The sequence below is a fragment of the Scyliorhinus canicula genome, chromosome 10, assembly GCF_902713615.1.
Source record: "Scyliorhinus canicula chromosome 10, sScyCan1.1, whole genome shotgun sequence".
NCBI classification, from domain to species: Eukaryota; Metazoa; Chordata; class Chondrichthyes; order Carcharhiniformes; family Scyliorhinidae; genus Scyliorhinus; species Scyliorhinus canicula.
The window spans coordinates 121,719,472-121,740,056 of NC_052155.1; the positions used below are offsets into that span (position 1 = coordinate 121,719,472).

General features: G+C 46.7%; 1 protein-coding gene across 1 annotated transcript in view; it reads right to left on the minus strand.

Moving 5' to 3' along the window:
• The window catches only part of LOC119972636 (serine incorporator 1-like), a 131,995-nt gene extending 111,848 nt beyond the window's left edge, over positions 1-20,147 (minus strand). The window contains exons 1-2 of the mRNA XM_038809665.1: positions 20,050-20,147; positions 8,767-8,928 (exon numbers count right to left, since the gene is read on the minus strand). Of these exons, the coding sequence (XP_038665593.1) occupies positions 8,767-8,928; positions 20,050-20,085 (198 nt within the window). The 5' untranslated portion in view covers positions 20,086-20,147. The remainder of the gene's footprint in view (positions 1-8,766; positions 8,929-20,049) is intronic.
• Positions 20,148-20,585: the final 438 nt, after the last annotated feature.

Genomic DNA, 20,585 nt, shown 5'->3' on the forward strand with positions numbered 1-20,585 from the left:
GACGCGAACCTCCAAAAATTCCTCCAGACCGCCAAACTCCTTAATCTCACATACTATAAGGAAAATTGCGTGTTCCGTATCAACTGCAACCCATCCTTGGCTATGTCATGGAAAATGGAGTCCTAGGGCCCGACCCCGACCGCATGCACCCACTCCTGGAACTCCCTCTCCCCCACTACCCAAAGGCCCTGAAACGATGCCTGGGGTTTTTCTCCTACTATGCCCAGTGGGTCCCTAATTATGCAGACTAGGCCCGCCCACTCATTCAGTCCACAGTTTTCCTCCTGATGGCTTAGGCCCGCCAGGCCTTCAACCGTATCAAGGCGGACATCGCCACGGCCACGATGCACGTGGTCGACGAGTCCCTCCCCTTCCAGGTGGAGAGCGATGCATCGGACGTAGCTCTGGCCACCCTCAACCAGGTGGGCAAGCCCGTGGCCTTCTTTTCCCGCACCCTCCATGCCTCCGAAATTCGGCACGCCTCTGTCGAAAAGGAGGCCCAAGCCATAGTGGAAGCTGTGCGACATTGGAGGCATTACCTGGCCGGCAGGAGATTCACTCTCCTCACTGACCAATGGTCAGTCGCCTTCATGTTTAATAATACACAGCGGGGCAAGATCAAAAACGACAAGATCTTGAGGTGGAGGATCGAGCTCTCCACCTATAATTATGAGATCTTGTATCGCCCCGGCAAGCTCAACGAGCCCCCGATGCCCTATCCCGCGGCACATATGCCAGCGTACAAGTGGACCGACTCCGGGCTCTCCACTATGACCTCTGCCACCAGGGGCTCACCCGGTTCTTCCATTTCATCAAGGCCCGCAGCCTGCCCTACTCCACTGAGGAGGTCAGGACCATCACCAGAGACTGCCAGGTCTACACAGAGTGCAAGCCGCACTTCTACCGGCCAGATCGAGCACACCTGGTGAAGGCCTCCCGCCCCTTTGAGCACCTCAGCATGGACTTCAAAGGGCCCCTCCCCTCCACCGACCACAACACGTACTTTCTGAACGTGATTGATGAGTAGTCCCAGTTCCCTTTCGCAATCCCATGTCCCGATATGACTTCTGCCATGGTAATTAAATCCCATCACAGCATCTTCACCCTGTTCAGTTTCCCCACCTACATCCACAGCGATCGGGGATCCTCTTTTATGCATGATGAGCTGTGTCAATTCCTGCTCAGCAAGGGCATTGCCGCGAGCAAGACAACCAGCTACAACCTCCGGGGGAACAGGCAGGTGGAGAGGGAGAATGGGACGGTCTGGAAGGCCGTCCTGCTGGCCCTGCGGTTTAAAAACCTCCCGGTCTCCCGCTGGCAGGAGGTCCTCCCTGCCGCGCTCCACTCCGTCCGATCGCTCCTCTGCACCGCGACTAATGAGACCCCTAACAAACGTGTGTTTGCCTTCCCCAGGAAGTCCACCTCCGGGGTCTCGCTCCCAATACGGCTGACAGTTCCTGGACCCGTCCTATTTCGGAAGCATAAGTCGAACCCCTTGCTCGAAAAAGTCCACCTCCTACATGCGAACCCGCAGTACGCCTACGTGGCACACCCCGACGGGCACCAGGACACAGTCTCCCTCCGGGACCTGGCATCCACTGGATCCCCACCCACGACCCCGACCCTGACACCGCCCCCACCCCGGTTGCCTCATTCACTCCTGCGCCACTCACCCTCCCTCATCGCAGCCCCCACCCCATTAGGATCAGTCCTCCCACTGGTTCCACTCAGGGGTGACAAAGACAAGGACAACACGCTCCCGGAGTCACAGGTGACCAAGTCGGTTCACACATCATCACCAGGACTGAGGCAATCGCAGAGGAGGGTCAAGGCCCCTGACAGACTTAACTTGTAATGTTTTCCACCACCCCCGCCAGACACTTTTTTTAAGCAGGGGGTGAATGTGGTAGTCACCACTAGTAGTATACTACATGTATTTCAGCACTGCCTGTATAGTAGAGGTACATGGGTAAATCCCTGCCTGCTGGCTCCGCCCAGTAGGCAGGGTATAAATGTGTGTGCTCGCCGGTGCTGCAGCCACTCTGGTTCCAGCTACAGGAGGCACAGCACCTTTGCCCAATAAAGCCTTGATTATTCCACTACTCTCGTCTTTTTAGTAATTGATGGTACATCACTAATGGCTTGCCGAGGGCCTACCTACAGTGTGATAAACAGCCTGACTCACCCGGATTCCCCAGATACCCAGTCATTCACCGCCCTGGTGGCCTTAGTAGGGGGCATTTCAACCCAAAACCAGCGGTCATCATGCGGGTTTCCAGTTCCATGTGGCTGCTCAGGCCTAGGCCGAGTCGATGAGTGACTTCCTGGCCCATCTCTGAAAACTGTCTGAGCCCTGTGAATTCGGAGCAACATTAAATGACCACTCGGTGCATGGACTCCGCAATGCGGCCACTCAATGGAAATTACTAGCTGAGGCCCACCTGGAACTGCAACGCGCGGTGCCATCTCCAGAGAAAACACCGAACAAGGGCTCCAGGAACAGCAGGTGATGGCGGAGCTCAGTCTGGGACGCCAAAGCAAATGGAAATCACATTCGGCGAGACCAGAGGAAGCCGGCCCCTGGCAGTGAGACGCCTATAGGAGTGGCCCGGGAACGCTGCTGGTTGTTCTCCCTCAACGGGAGGGAACAGGAATATGCCCCCTGACCAGCGGGGCGGCAACAGGCCACAAAGACCAGGGGAACAGGAGGCCCCATGATGATCTAACCACCCAGCGCAATCACTCCCCCACGTCACAGGGTTTACTCTGCGGAAGACGACGACGGCGCCTACCAGCAGTTGCACTACCTGGCTGCACCAAGAGCAATGCCCATCCATATATCTCTGCAAATTAATGGACATTTAATCTGCATGGAGCTCAACACTATGGCGGCAGTATCTGTAGTCACTCGCCGTAGGTTCTACCGTATCCGGTCTGGCCTTCAATGGACACCAACGCAAAGCTAGCCACCTACAGGGGAACCACGGGCAATAGTGGGCAGTTTCCGGTAAATTATGGTCAACAATCTTCAAATCTTCCCCTGGTGGCGGTCCATAGGAGCGGTCCGAGTTTGCTGATGCATGACTAGTTATGCCACCTACCGTCAGATTGGCAGCGGGTGCGTTGCATGCACCCAATGGCCCTGAAGGGATCTGACAAGATTTCCATCGCTATTCCAGGATGGCTTGGGCACCAAAGGGGCTGTGGTCTGTATAAGCCTGGGCCCGATGGCTTAACCACGCTGATTCCGTGCATGACCTGTTCCGCAATCCTTACCACCCAAGGTAGATTCTGAATTGGACTGGTTGGAGAGTGTGGGCATCATACGTGCGGTGCAGTTCTCTGACTGGGCAGTGCCAGTTGTCCCGGTCATGAAGCCGGATGGATCAGTGTGCTTATGTAGCGACGATAAGATAACGGTCAACCATGCATCTCGACTGGACTATTATCCTGTCCATCGGTTTGAGGTTCTTTACACAAAGCTCAGCGACAGTCGCATGTTTACTAAACTCAACATGAGTCATACTTACCTCCAGTTAGTCCTGGCCCCAGAGTCCAGACACTTCTTAACGGCAGACTTCCATAACAGGTGGCCCAATGCAAGTTCACCACCCGGTAAAGAAGGGACAACATTGGGAGTGAGCCCCAAGAACAGCAGTGGCTTTCCCCAAGATGAAGTAACAGCTCTCCTCACCAAGACTGCGAACCCACCTTGACCCAATACAAACACGGCTGTTGACCAGCGACGGTTCTCCGTATGGCATCGGGGCCATGCTCGCCCAACCATGGACGATGGATCTGAGCGTCCCATCTCATTCGCCTCATGAGCGTTGGCCGGAGAGAAGCGATATGCGCAGTTCGAGAAGGAGGGTTTGGCCATCATGTTTGGGATCAAAACATTTCATCAGCATGTCTACGGGTACCGCTTCACCATTCTCACAAACCACGAGCCCCTCTGAGGGCTCTTCAAGGAAGTTGGAGCAATCCCCCCCCCACCACTGCTTCAGCCCCCATCCAGTGATGGGCATTGCTGCGTGTAGCGCATGACTATGTTTTGGAATACCGCTCCAGGACCAAGATTCCCCACGCCAAAGCATTGGGCCATCTGCCCATCCCGACAAGGCCACCTATACCAGCGAGATCATTGCCACCCTCCATTTTATGGACTCGGTACCGGTCACGGCATCCAGCATCCGGGGGTGGACCCAGACTGACCCTCAGCTATCCCACGTTCGCCACATGGTGCAGTATGGGGCTCAGCACCGGGCAAGACCTAAAGATGCAGGAGCTAAGCATAGAAGATGGCGTACTCCTTTGGGGAACCTGGGTCGTGTCTTTGCATCTGGGCACGGCCTGCTCATGATGGACCTCCACAATGGACACCCAGGTGTGTCCAAGATGACAATGTTAGCTCGCAGCTACGTCTGGTGGCCCAGCATTGACGCAGACAGAGCAGGTGGCCCAGCGCTGCATCAAGTGTGAGGCACACCAGAAGTTGCCTTCTGCAGCCCCACTGCACCCTTGGGAATGGCCAGGTCATCCATGGTTTTTGCCCAACTTTGCGGGCCCCTTTTAGGGCGCAATGTTGCTCGTCCTTGTCGATACCCACTCCAAGGGGATGGAGGTCCTCAAAGTGCAGGGGACGATGGCTCAGACCACCATAGACAAACTCTGACACATTTTCAGCTTGCACAACCTACCCGAGGTGCTGGTGTCAGCATGTAAGTGTGAGGAATTTGCGACATCCGTGTCCACCAACAGGATCTGTTACATGAGGACCACCCCATACCACCCGGCTTTGAATGGGCTGCCCGAGCGGGCAGTGCAAACATTTGAGCTCAGAATGAAAAGGCAGGTTCCTGGGAGACCCGCTTAGCGATATTCTTATTCTGCTAATGGACAACTCCGCACGCCATAACAGGCATCACGCCAGCCGAGATGTTGATGGGATGCCGCCGCATCTCATCTTTCCGGATATTTGCGGGGAAGTCTGCCTTGCTCAGGACCGAACCGAAGCAGTCACAGGCTGCTGCAAGCCACTACGTGTGTTCGCCGCAGGAGACGCGGTACACGTGTGGAATTTCAGCGACGGAGCCACTTGGATCTCCAGCGCGTTTTGGTCAGAACGGGTCTGGTTTCCTACCAAATACGGAAACATGGCCATGGGTCTAATTGCCACGTAGACCACCTCCGAAGCCGCATGCTGGATACTCCAGCCGTACCGGCCATTGATCCAGACCTCCCAGCTTCATCTCCTTCGCCGCTGCTCTTGCTGCCGCCACCCCCAGCTTTTTTAAAATTCATTTACGGGATGTGGGCATCGCTGGTTAGGTGAGTATTTATTGCCCATCCCTACTTGCCCTTCAGAAGGTGGTGGTGAATTGCCTTCTTGAACCGCTGCAGTCCTTGAGGTGTAGGTACACCCACTGTGCTGTTAGTGAGGGAGTTCCAGGATGTTGCCCCAGCGACAGTAAAGGAATGCCGATATATTTCCAAATCAGGGTGGTGAGTAACTTGGGAGGGGAAATCGCCAGGTGGTGGGATTTCCAGGTTTCTGCTGCTCTTGTCCTTTTAGATGGTAGCGGTCGTGGGTTTGGAAGGTGCTGTCTAAGAAACCTCGGTGAGTTACTGCAGTGCATCTTGTAGATGGTACACACGGCTGCCACTGTCCTTCGGTGGTGGAGGGTTTGAATATTTGTAGAAGGGGAGCAATCAAGCAGGCTGCTTTGTCCTGGATGGTGTTGAGCTTCTTGAGTGTTTTAAAAAAAAAAAAAATTTAGAGTACCCAATTATTTTTTCCAATTAAGGGGCAATTTAGCGTGGCCAATCCACCTATCCTGCACATTTTGTTGGGTTGTGGGGGTGAAACCCACGCAGACACGGGGAGAATGTGCAAACTCCTCACGGACAGTGACCCAGAGCCGGGATTCGAACCTGTGACCTCAGCGCCGTAGGCAGCAATGCTAACCACTGTGCCGCCCCTGAGCTGCCCCTGAGCTTCTTGAGTGTTGTTAGAGCTGCACTCATCCAGGCAAGTGGAGAGTATTCCATTACACTCCTGACTTGTGCTTTGCAGATAGTGGACAGGCTTTGGGGAGTCAGGAGGTGAGTTATTTGTTGTAGGATTCCTAGCCTTTGACCTGCCCTGGTAGCCACAGTATTAATGTGGCTAGTCCAGTTCAGTTTCTGATCAATGCTAACCCCCCAGGATGTTGATTGTGGGGGAATTCAGCGATGGTAATACCATTGAATGTCAAGGTGCGGTAGTTAGATCCTCTATTGTAGGAGATGGTCATTGCCTGGAATTTGTGTGGTGCAGTCATCTGTAAACATCCCCACTTCTGACCTTATGATGGAAGGTAGGTCAGTGATGAAACAACTGAACATGGTTGGACCTAGGACACTACCCTTAGGAACATGTCCTGAACTTGGAAGACTGATCTCCAACCACCACAACCATCTTCCTTTGTGCAGGTATGACTCCAACCAACGGAGAGTTCCCCCCCCCCCCCCCTCAATTCCCATTGACTCGTAGCTGGGGTTCCCCCTGATTCCCACTGACTCATAGCTAGGGCTCCTTGATGCCACACTCAGCCAAATGCTGCCTTGATGTCAAGGACAGTCATTTCTCCTCACCTCTGGCATTCAGCTCTTTTGTCCATGTTTGGACCAAGGCTGTAATGAGGTCAGGAGCTGAGTGACACTGGCGAAACCCACACTGAGCATTCATGAGCAGGTTATTGCTAATTAAGTGCGGCTTGATAGCACTGTTGATGACTCCTTCCATCACTTTGCTGATGATGGAGAATAGATCGGGCGATAATTGTCTGGGTTGGATTTGTCCTATTTCTTATGTGCAGGACATTCTGGGCAATTTTCCACATTGCCGGGTGGATGCCAGTGTTGCAGCTGTACTGGACCAGCTTGGCTAGGGGCACGGCAGTCCTGGAGCACAAGTCTTCGTTACTATTGCCTGAATATTGTCCTGGCCCATAGCCTTTGCAGTATCCAGTGCCTCAAGCCATTTCTTGATATCACGTGGAGTGAAACGTATTGGCTGAAGACTGACATCTGTGACACTGGGGACCTCTAGAGGAGACTGAAATTGATCATCCACTCGGCACTTCTGGCTGAAGATAGTTGCAAATGTTTCAGCCTTGTCTTTTGCACAGATGTGCTGGGATCCTCCATCATTGAGGATGGGGATATTTGCAGAGGGAGTGTTATAACCCCAATGGAGGGCACAGGGTCAGGACCATACCGTTTCCCATGACCTCCCCTGAATATGAACTTCCACTTTAAAGGGGCAGGGCTTCCCCTTAACAAGGAGAACCCCAGCTTGTATAAAAACCCCGGCCTGAGTGCAGGTCGGGGAAGCAGACCCTTAGGAAAGTGGAGGAGTTATAGATTGTATTGTAATAAACCTTGTTTGTTAATTTCTACTTATCAACTATGCGTTCTGCTTACAGCGGATTCAACAATCAAAAAATATTTTTATATAGCTTTCATCTTTTAAGATTACAGTCTATAACACTGTCCAATTTCACTGGCCCATGGATGACATTGTTAATGAAGAAATTGCTATATGTGTCCGGATTGGTATAATAAAGATGTCTCAAAGTATTGTAATAGCACAGGTCAAGGGCAAACCAGCAGGCAAGGGATTAAACATATACCACAGGAAAACCAATAAGCAAGGGGTTAAAATCACCCACATTGGAAATGATATCATCATCTCACAGAGCATTTGAATATGAAAAGGGAAACACAGGAGGCCCTGGTAAGTCTAATGGATCCATTGTCCAACATAGTCGCACTTCTTCTAGAAGTTAAATATGTTAAGCACAAACACATGAGATTGTAAGGAAACATTGTATTCTTTAATCGTTTTCCCATTACGGGGACTAGAAAATATGCATATTGATCACTTTGTATTGTTCCAAATGATTCAGTGACGTCAATACCTGCTTGTGACTCCAGCGAACTTTAAATATATATACATGTAATTCTGACTATGATCAGCGCTGACTTTTGCGAGCTGCAGGGTGGTCGCGGGGTCTGTCTCTCCTCTGTGCACACAGTTTTTCCGAATTAAACAAAGTTTTACCAACACCGCGCAGTCGAGAACAGACGTTGAAGTTTTTCTTAACTCCAACAACATTATATGCTGCGATTTGCAAATATGTTTGAGCAGAAACTTGAGCAAAATCTTTCCAATGGGCCAGTTTGAGCAGAATTTGCACCCAAATCGGTAATTGCTCCCGCAGTGGCAACTCTTAACCAAGATGCACAGGCGACTGGTGGAATCAACTTTTGTCGATTTATGACAGACTCAAATTCACCACCAACTTTAATGGTTGGAGACTCCATCCCAGACAAGGAAAGAGTTTTTAAAGCACAGAAAGAAGCCCTTCAGCGCATGATGTCTATATCTCCATGGCGAAAACCGCAGGTGAGTAGATCTCGATCCTTACTATCATATGGCCCATTGCTTGACTCTGTTGGACTTACAATATGTGGAAAGATATACATAAATGGTTACTGCAACAGATGATAAAACAGACTTGGCACCTATGATTTTCCATGATGGATTCCTTGCAAGTACCTCCACCCACTTTGAGCATAGATTGGACCCAATGAGCTTAATCTGCCAAACAATGTTATGAAGCCTGTTCTTCTTTAAACATTACAGTTGGAGTCATTTTCCTCCAGGCCTTATCAATTCAGACAACTAATGTATTATTAAAGCTTAATCCTGTATCATACCTTCCTTAACTGATCTTCTACAGCAGGTACGAGCACAATACCAGCAACAGTTGTACCAAGCAATAAAATGGTTGTGTACACCAATCGTGTTACGATGGAAGTTCGCCCAGTTGGGCAACATGAGCACACCAGACATGGAGCACTACTGCACAAACATGGGACCTGCAACAGAGAGAGAGAGAGAGTGAATCTAAACATTGCATAAATTTGATCTGCATCCTCTAAAAGCAAGATATTCCAAGTGTATAGTTAAAGTAAGCAAATGCAAAACGCGACGGTCAATCAGAACAGACGATGGCTGAATTTCTGATCCAACACATACTTTTGTGCAAGTCAAAAACGTTGGTTATATAGATGGTGGAGTTTTCAGCAACTTTCCCATTTTTCCCAGCATTGTTCTCCTTGCCTAGATATGAATGCGGTTGCAAGGACATTACAGTTGATTCAAATGAGCCAGCAATCCAAGCAGAGAGTGTCATTCTCAGCAAGCACTTCTGGAGAAATGTGTATGTTTTTAGAATGAAGACGATTTTACGTGACAAAATGCAAACATAAAAGTAGAGAATTTTAGCTTTTAAATAACAAGGGGATTTAATGCAGTCCAGTTAGTTTTGAAATGGATAGGGATGACAGTACCAGAGGTTATTGCTATAAAAGCTATTGGCAGAGAGTTGTATGTATTTGATGCCCAGAAGAGGGTGCAAGGATGATATAAAAATGGTCATTTTCTGACTTTGTGTTGCCAGCAAGAAGTCCCATCTGCTGAGAAAACAGTCAGAAATTCAGGTGGGCACTGCACACAATTTTGCAAACATTAATGATCGGTGGAGCTTCCTGCTGTAGCACATAGAACATACAGTGCAGGAGGAGGCCATTCGGCCCATCAAGTCTGCACCGACCCATTTAAGTCCTCACTTCCACCCAATCCCCGTAACCCAATAACCCCTCCAAACGTTTTGGTCACTAAGGGCAATTTATCATGGCCAATCCACCTAACCTGCATGTCTTTGGACTGTGGGAGGAAACCGGAGCACCCGGAGGAAACCCACGCAGACACGGCGAGAACGTGCAGACTCCGCACAGACAGTGACCCAGCAGGGAATCGAACCTGGGACCCTGGCGCTGTGAAGCCACAGTGCTAATCACTTGTGCTACCGTGCTGCCCTTTGGGGAAATATTAGCTTGGAGGGGATATGATTGAAATCTTTAAAATGATGAGGGGATTACAAGCACTCAGTTTAGAAGGCTTATTTGAAACAGATAGTGATAGTAGGACGAGGAGGGGATTGCTGTCAAATCTACAGACAGTGTGAGATCAGCTGCCAGAATAATAATTTTTATTATTGTCACAAGTAGGCTTACATTAACACTGCAATGAAGTTAGTGTAAAAATCCCCGCGTCGCCACACTCCAGCGCCTGTTCGGGTACACAGAGGGAGAATTCAGAATGTCCAAATTACCTAACAGCACATCTTTCAGGACTTGTGGGAGGAAACTGGAGCACCCGGAGGAAACCCACGCAGACACGAGGAGAATGTGCAGACTCTATGTTTGCTATGGAGTCATTGCCTTCTGGAATCAAGTGTCAGAAATGTGGAGTTGTTACAATCCTTTCACAAATTTAAAGGGAACTTGGCAAGGAGAAAAGTTGACCAGCTTTCGTGGATAACCTGCCAGTTAATTCTGAATGTAATGAGTCATGGGAAATCATAGGGCTGAATTTTCATTTCAGGGTCAATACCATGACATCAGGAATGTTTCTGGGTCCTGACCCCAGTTCCACATTGCTGGCATAATTCCAACAGGTCCATTAATGCCACACTGATGTGTTCCCAATTCAATTAACGGCGGCACACACGTAGAAAAAGGGTAATGTAGACATGGTGCCCCAATTTAAAGAGCACCCTGCAGCTATTATTGTGAATGATGACAGAGAATGAAATGCAGTAGAGCAGCACCATGGCATGCACCAATGAAAGAGCGGCCCCCGACAATTTGCATACACTTTCCTGAAGGTGCTGTTGCAGGCATTGACAATCTGGAGAAGATCCTGTTTCGAAAGAGTGGCAAGCGGAGACCTGTGAGCAATAGGTTGTACAGGAAGCACTTAATGCAATACGACACCCAGATGACAGGTCTCCAGTTCTGGAGTTGCCAGCACACAAAGCAGAGCAACCTGAAGGCACATTGTACTCAGGAGCAGACACAGTGAAGAAATCTGTGCCCTGATGAGCTCATGAGCCATGGGCAATGCTGCCACCACAAGAACCTTTCACAGCACTGAAAATTACCCAAACCAAAAATCACAAATTACACTCCCCAAGGATCAGGCCTTTGTTTTCCCTGCAGCCTTTGAATCACATGATGGTTTTCCAATGCCTCTCATCTGTTATTCCTCTAAATGCAACATTCCTTATTTAGGTGAAGAATAAAACTATCTGATCATAGCCAAAGCATTGCTTTTTACTGTTACGAGAGGAAGATATCCAGAAATGGGATTGAAGATGTAGCAGCAATCCAGGCATTCACAGGTTGAGTGGAAAACTGCTAGATGGAGTCAGAGAGATACGCCCACACGTGGCTGAAGTTACATTGTCCCATTCAGACTTAAATGCGTTAGTGGGAATACACAGGATGCCACTGTTCAGCCAGGGCGATTCACTCAAGATTCATTGTCCTTTGGGACACTCCTGTCTGACCAGTCATGAGCCCATTACAGAGCCTGTTGGCCTATTTGTCTGTCAATGGGGGTTAATTGTATATCAACAGAATGGCTCTGTTCTTTTGTACAATTGGGAGTGGGAAATCAAACAGCCAAGATAACACTGATGGGTTCAAGTTTGAGCACCCCAGGAGAGAACCTTTGTTTGAAGGGCTTGGCGGAGCTCAGAGAGAGCGAGAAACAATCCGGTTTTGAAAAGGTGTGGAGAAGGATTTGAAAAGCTACCGAAAGAGGTAATGGAAAGCTGTCCCAAAGTCAGACTTTCAAAAAGGGTTCTAAAGGAAATTGACTAACAACAGAAAATTGCTTCGTAAATGCAAGTATCTTTGCTTGCCTGAAATGAGGGGTGTATGTTAATTTGAAGTGCTGTTTAATGGGAACTCATGTGTTAAAGTTAAGAAACTACATGTAACCTGTTATTGTTAGGGTTGATGTTTAAAAATTCAAATATTGTTTATCTTTTGTTTTAACAAAGCTCGTTTATAAAATAACCAAACCCTATTTCTTATGATATCACTCCTGGAATAAATCTATCTTTCCGCACCGTCTTAAAACTTTAATTCCTTGTTGGTCTTGGGGTTATTGAACTTAAAGACAGCGAGTGTGCATGGATTGAATGGATTCTTTCCAGGTTTGAAATATTGAATAGGGAGTGACTGGAGATGGCCCTTGCAGTTGCATAAGATGTCCTGGAGATGGAAGAAATTATTCAGGAGGAGATACAAGGGGAATCTAAAGCAAAGCTTTTGGGTTGGCAGAGGAATTGCAGTTAGCCCTGCCAAAAGAGGCAAATAAGGCACAGATAAAACAAGCCATGGCTCAATATTTAAACTTATTAGTTAACAGGAGCTGAGGGGAAGGAAAAATACCCCTAGTCAAAGGTTTGGTCGGGACATGTTTAAATATGAAAAATGAAATGAAATGAAAATCGCTTATTGTCACGAGTAGGCTTCAATGAAGTTACTGTGAAAATCCCCTAGTCGCCACATTCCGGCGCCTGTCCGGGGAGGCTGGTATGGGAAATATGCAAGCTTTGACAAGATTCGATGAGAAAGAAGATGTTGAAGCATACTTTACATCCTTTAAGAAAGTAGCTAAAGAATTGAACTGGCCAAAGACCATGTGAGTGGTGTTGATTCAAACAAAGTTGGTAGGTAGAGCTCGTGACAGGTTTGCCTCACGATCAGAGGAGCTATCTGAGGATTACAATGTGATGAACAAAGCCATATTAAGTGCCCACAAACTAGTTCCAGAAGCCTGCAGACAGAAGTTCAGAAATTTAAGAAAAGAACTAGATCAGACCTATATAGAATTAAGAAGCTAATTTTGATAGGTGGACAAGAGCACTAAAAACAAACAATATGTATTGAGGTGCTTCGGAAAATAATTATCTTAGAGGAATTTAAAGATTCACTTCCCGCAGTAGTGAGAACTCATGTGGAAGAGCAGAGAGTTAAAATGGCTGACAATTTTAAGTTTGTTCATACAGCGACATTTGGTGTTCGATATCAATTTCAATCTGCGAAAGATAGTAACTGGAAACATGAGATGTTCACAGGGGGTCCATGCAGAGGAGGTATAGTTGGTAATGTTAAGGAGAATGTGCCTCAGAGTAAAAAGGAACCAACCACTAGTTGCAGCACGGTAGCATTGTGGATAGCACAATTGCTTCACAGCTCCAGGGTCCCAGGTTTGATTCCGGCTTGGGTCACTGTCTGTGTGGAGTCTGCACATCCTCCCAGTGTGTGCGTGGGTTTCCTCCGGGTGCTCCAGTTTCCTCCCACAGTCCAAAGATGTGCAGGTTAGGTGGATTGGCCATGATAAATTGACCTTAGTGTCCAAAATTGCCCTTAGTGTTGGATGGGGTTACTGGGTTATGGGGATAGGGTGGAGGTGTTGACCTTGGGTAGAGTGCTCTTTCCAGGAGCCGGTGTAGACTCGATGGGCCGAATGACCTCCTTCTGCACTGTAAATTCTATGATAATCTATGAAATGTTTTCATTGTAATAAAGCTGGGCATGTGACGTCGCAGAGATGGTGGCTTACGAAAAGTGCTGGGAAGACAGTCGCGGCAATACAGGATCAGGGTTTATTAAAGTGGCAGAAAAAGCCATCATCCCTGTGGAAGAGGTGCCACAGAGTGTACGAACTGTTCAGAGGTTGGTGGATAAGCAGATATCAGAACTTTAAGGATTTTATTTGTGAGAGTAATGTTTACACATGTGTACTTGGTGGAGTAGGTGAGGAGATTAAAATCTTCCGGGATACAGGAGTAAGTCAATCTTTAATGGTGAGAGATAAGGATATGTGATTTGGAAGGCACATTGTCGGCAAAGGTGGCAATATATGGGATTGGTGGTAAGAGCAGTAGCGCGAAAAACTGAAGTGGTAGTAGGAATTATAGAATAAATACCAGTGCAGGGGTACAATTTATCCGAGGTAATGATATAGCTGGATCATAGGTGGGAGAATCATGGAATCATAGAATTTACAGTGCAGGAGGCCATTCAGCCCATCGAGTCTGCACCGGCCCTTGGAAAGAGCACCCTATTTAAGCCCAGGCCTCCACCCTATCCCCGTAACCCAGTAACCCCCACCTAACTTTTTTGGATACTAAGGGCAATTTATCATGGCTAATCCACCTAACCTGCACATCTCTGTACTGAGAGGAAACCGGAGCACCCGGAGGAAACCCATGCACACATGGGGAGAATGTGCAGACTCCGCACAGACAAAGACCCAGCAGGGAATCGAACCTGGGACCCTGGAGCTGTGAAACAACCGTGCTAACCACTGTGCTACCATGCAGCCTACTGTGGCTGGAAAGCCAGATGAAAGCCAAGCAACTGAAATGTTGCAAGAAGTATATCTGGCATTGTTTCCCGATTGTGTAGTAACCCTTTCACAAAGCCACAGTGTGTCACAGAAGGAAGAGAACTTGAGGAGGAGACTTGAACCGATAGGAAGGCTGAAATTCAGTTGACAGAAACCATGTTTGATCAGATGGTTAGTAAAAAACCAGAGCAGGTGGTGGGTGAAGCGGGTGTCTTTAGTTCAAGCAAGTGGCTTGAGTTACAACAAAGATTCAGAGATGAAGCTGTTATATCAGAAAACCAAAAGTGGGAATGAGTATCTGTTGACCGTAATGGGTGTGTCTACTAAATGTCCGGAGGCAATTCCATTAAGAAACATTACATAGTTACAGAGAAACTAACCAAACTTTTTACTGGATATGAACCACCAAAAGAAATTCAATCAGATCAGGGATCCAATTTTATGTCAAAGTTATTCAAGGAAGTGATGGATAATTTAGGAGTAAAGCAATGCAACTCCACGAAGTATCAACCGGAATCACAAGGGGCATTAGAAAGGTGACAACACTCTAAAGACCATGTTGAGGACCTATAGTCAGGATAATCCAGAGAATTTGGATAAAGGAATTCCATTTGTACTATTTGCAATTAGGAATCAGTCCACTAAATTCAGTCCACTTGAATTGCCTTTTGATCATGAGGAGAGGGGACCACTTAAACTAATCAAAGAGAAATTTATGAGTCAGCAGTTAAGAGGCTGTTGTTGGGCCACGTGTCAAACTCTAGGGAGAATTTAAATAGGGCTGGTGAATTGGCTAGAAAACATTTAAAAGTGTCACAAGTGATGAAAAAAGAAACGGATAATAAATCAAAAATTCATAATGTTTGTGGGAAGAAAGTATGAACATTGTTAGGGGAGCCTTTAAAAGCAAGATTTAGTGGGCCTTATCAGATTGAAAGGAAACTGAATGAGGTGAATTATTTGATAAGAACACCAGGCAGAAGGAGGACTCTGTCATGTTAATATGCTCGGTATTTTGATAGATAAGGAAAGGAGGAGGAAGTGTTAATCATTCTAATTCAGGGAGAAGAGATAAATCCAGCCAATTCTGAACTTGACATTCCTCAAATTAAATTGGACAATGAAGAAACATTCAAAAATTGGGATAAATTATTGAGTTACCTTCCAGAGGAAAATCAAAATGACCTGAAAGAGCTGTGTGGGAGGATAATTTGGGATGTACAAAAGTAATTGTGCATGGTGTGATATCGAAAATTATTTTCTCGTTTAACAACACTCATACAAGCTCAATCCACTAACAGTAGTACAGGTCCAAATGGAAATGGCGAGAGTCAGAGGTTTACAGCATGAAAACAGGTCCTTCGGCCCAACTTGTCCATGCCCCCCTAATTATTCCACTAAGCTAGTCCCAATTGCCCGCATTTGGCCCATATCCCTCTATACCCAGCTTTCCCATATAACTGTCTAAATGCTTTTCAAGAGACAAAATTGTACCCACCTCTACTACTCCCTCTGGCAGCTCGTTCCAGACACACACCGCCCTGTGTGTGAAACAATTGCCCCGCTGGACCTTTTTGTATCTCTCTTATCTTAAACCTATGCCCTCTAGTTTTAGACTCCCCTACCTTTGAGAAAAGATGTTTGGTAATTTAGGTAAATGGAAAATTGAACTCCTTGACAGAGTGAATTGAGAACCGAAGGCTAGGAAGCAACTGGAACGGAAACTTTATCCAGGAAGTGGCAGTGATGGTTACACAGGAGAGAAAACTAATCTGGAAAGGCAAGTGCCGTCAGTCGGTCCTGAAATCTACATTGGCTCCCAATGCCCAAATTTTAAAAATACCATCCTTTAGTTAAAGCCTTCAGGCGGCACGGTGGCACAGTGGTTAGCACTGTAGCCTCACGGCGCTGAGGACCTAGGTTCAATCCCGGTCCCCCATCCATGTGGTGTTTGCACATTCTCCCAGTTTCTGCGTGGGTCTCACCCCCACAAGCCAAAGATGTGCCTGATAGGTGAATTAACCATGCTAAATTGCCCTTTAATTGGAAAAAATAGAATTGTGTACCCTGAATATTTTTTTTAATAGTTAAAGCCTCCATGGTCTCAGTAACCTGCTCCAGTGTATATCCATTATCCGTCATCACCACACATCCTGCACAAAAGTTCATAATCTTCTGACTTTGTCGGCATTTAACTTTTAATGGCTATACCTTCACTCATCAAGACCCATGCTCTGAAAATGCCTTTGTAAATTACTCAGCCTCTCCATATCCCTCTCTGTTTTTAAGGCTGTCATTGAAGCCTACTCTTTGACCAAGTTTTGGTAACCTCTCCTAATATCTTCTTCATTGATTTGTATCACATTCCCTTTGTATCCTATGGTTCTCGAGTTTTTTTTCCGACATTAACAGGCACTATATAAATGAACGTCGCTACTAATGCTGCCACTTCTCCATCTTTCACTTTTTCAGCCTTTGCAAAGGCTTCTGGTGGAATGAGAAACTTTTAAAACTTTCCAAAAATTTGAATTTTAATCCCCCCAAATTGTGAAATTGTCTTCTATTTGTTGCACCCCTTTAGGTTTTGCCCATGTGCAATTTGTCTTTCACTGAGTTTGTACCTACCATTGTTAATAATTATCCCGATTAGTTTATATAGAGAATGGAGTTCTATTTGAACATGACCTTTCAACTGGGATCGGCAGCTTTTAACCCATTTAATACGGGCAGACCTGAAGATGAAAATCCATTGGTTCAACATAACAATCATACAAAGCAGAAAAGAAAAGTGGAAAAGAAAACCCTCAATCTTTGTCCCCCAATTCCAATGGCCTGGATGTTGCATTCAGCAGTGAATGCACAGTGTTTGTCATTAATTGAAGACGACTGTCCAAATGATCTAGCAAACTCGGTGTCCTTGATTTTCCATGTAACAATGTCAATTCCTTCTAACCATGTCAATTGTATTCTGGTGCCAGTGAAAAGAGATCTCCAGCATCAAGGAACAGTGAGGGTATCGAACTGGATGAGCAACCAATCAGATGACAGAATACCCACATACCATAAACCATGAAGTAAAAACCACTGATTACTAATCACTTCTTAGTCATTTTAAAGAGACCAAAAAGAGACCAAAATAAAAGTTGCGAGAGATGCATGGGATTAAGATAGAAGGTAAAATATCAAACAAATGTTTAGAATTTATCTCGGGAATGAACGGAATGGCATACCATTCATCTAAAATTATTTTTTCATGACCAGAGTTGTTCAGCTATAATTATTTACGCTGTTAAAAACTTAGATGTAGAACAACAGAGCCAGCTACGGGGACCTTGAGCCCAGCCAGGGCGGGCACAGACAAATAAAATTAAATAGAATAAGACCCCAGAGGAACACCAAAAACGGGACGGGACCCGGGAGGGGGGGGGGGGGGGGGGGGGTTATATATATGTAAATGCATGGCAATCCCCTTTCGTAAACGATGTATTCCAATACAAATATTTCAAAACAACAAAAAAGGTGGGGGGGGTTATTTCTAATGTTGTGCTTTTATAAACTGTATCCGGTCTACACAGATTTGTTTATTTTGTATAAAATGAAAAACTTTATTAAAATCATTTAAACAAAAACTCAGATGAATTTATGGAGGCATAACATTTTCATGCTCATAGAGAGTCACTGATTTCTGTGCTGATTGCAGGTGCAAAGACCGTGGTAAAGCACATTCCTGACAAAGATTTCTGCAGCGTCACATCAAAGATTGCTGACAGTTTCAGTGTAATGAAAGCAAATGTTGATAATTCCACCATTATCACCATCTCAAAATCTGGCCCAATATGTGTACTTATTCATCTCCTATTCAATATTTTCCTCAGTAAGTGGACTATGTTTACTGCCTTCACCTGGGTTTAACACAGGTGTAATGGCCTCATTATTGTCGCCATTTTGAGGCAGGGTCTAAAACACCCAACTTTTCTTGCATTAGATCCCTTGAAAATGGATCCAAGGAGGTAAATAGGTGGGGTGTTGGCATTTTGATGGCATTTACACAAGAGAGGAAGAACTGAATTGACCTGTCAAAGATGTGTCAACTTATTTTTGTGGGCCCAGAAGAACAGAAATACATGTCCAGGAACCTGCAAAAATATGCCAGGGCCAACTATCTGCAATTCTTCCCGCCCCTACTTGTAAATTATCTTGCTGGCAGCAAGTAACCTGACAAATTTAAATGAAACCAGGCACTAAAAATTGACTCCTCAGGTGTTTACTAATTCCCATTTTCACAGTGCAGGTCTAAGAAAACGGCTGGGGCGTGGAATTATCCCAAACTCCCTTGGCATTAAAAATCAGCTTCTTTTCTCTGGAAACCAGTTTCACCTCACATAAAGGTTGGAACTGACTTCCTCTCATAGGTTGTGAAACCCATATTGTGACAGCTGCAGCGAGAAAAACATAGAATCATAGAACAGTACAGCACAGAACAGGCCCTTCGGCCCTCAATGTTGTGCCGAGCAATGATCACCCTACTCAAGCCCACGTATCCACCCTATACCCGTAACCCAACAACCCCCCCCCCCCCCCACCGTTACTTTTTAGGACACTACGGGCAATTTAGCATGGCCAATCCACCTAACCCACACATCTTTGGACTGTGGGAGGAAACCGGAGCACCCGGAGGAAGCCCACGCACACACTGGGAGGACGTGCAGACTCCGCACAGACAGTGACCCAGCGGGGAATCGAACCTGGGACCCTGGAGCTGTGCAGCATTTATGCTAACCACCATGCTGCCCGTGCTGCCCATCAAGGTGTACTAGCCTGGAAAAGGAGACAAGAGGACCAGGAGTCATAGAGGTGGGAGATAATCTGAAATGCACTGGATAAAAACAATATGAAGGGGGTGGAATGAAAGCCTGAGGTGCGGAGAATAAAACAACAGAGGGGAAGAAAAGTCCAAGACATTGACAATAAAAACAAAACTGGAAAGAGTGTCAACAGTACAAAATAACAGGAGATTTAAGTAATACACATAAGCAGCCACACACCAGAGCTCCCTTTTGTCTTCAAGCTGGTCAGCACATCTGAGACATAAAAATAAATGTGCTGTGAAACCATTAGGACATTGCAGCGGTCACAGAGAATTGCATTTCAGTTTTAAACCTTTCCGAGAAGGGCGCACGGTAGCTGATACTACACGGTCATCGATTGGTGCATTCAATTCAATAAATCGTGAAAATATAGTCTGGGAATTAAATTTTAATCACTTTACCTGGATTGTATACAATCTCCCGTGCAGGGTAGATCCAGCCTAATGCAACACGAACCATGTAACTGTTGACTGGAGAACATGCCCAGCAACAAAGTAGAAACGGCAATTCATAAATGTTCACAGAAAAATAATTTACCAAACCCAATACCACACACACACAAAATACATTTGCAATTCTTATCTGCAGGCACAGATGTTCAGTTTCAGAAACTGATTGCTTCCCTCAGCGTTTTAAGGAGTGCTGTCACGATGGAGAGAAGAGGAGACTTCAACGACCACGTCCGGACTCAGACACACAAGCAGGCGTCAGAAATCTCCTTCTCCCCAAAGCCGGTTTACCGCCCAGTGGACAACGACATTTTTTGGCAAACCTTCTGCACCTTCCCCTAATGCCACCAGCTGCATGCACCGAGAGTAAGATGCGAATTGAGGTACAGGGTTAAAGCGGTGTTCTCACCCAGTTGCTGAGAGTGGTCACTAAGCGCCAGCCCATGTTTGCAGTTCCTGGCACACTCCAGCGGCAGCCAGGTGTGAGGCAGCGCGCGGCCGCCAGCAACGCTGCACACCCTGGAGATGGCGCCTTCCTCGCTGCCTGCCTGCTATTGGGCAGCAAGACTGGAGACAGCAGCAGGGATATTGGACCAATGCAAACAAAGGGACACTTCCCAGCTTTTCCCTTTCCCGGACGTAGGGGACCACTTGTAACTGTAAACCCAGATGTACCAAGATGAACCAGCTAAGTGTCACTCATTGCCTCTAAACAGGACTTATTTTAGCGCTAATGCATTATCCAGGAAAAACAAATTCCAGCTCCGATTGTATAAATTGTTTCCAGTTTCTCATTTGTATTAACCTTGAACGTCGCTATAAGTACTCTCCTGCACAGTCAGCTCTGCACAGACGATTTACAGGGATGAAATTGTTTCCACAGACAGGAGGGTTGATAACTAAAGGACACTGAATTGAGGAACAGGCAAAGAACCCCAACGAAGC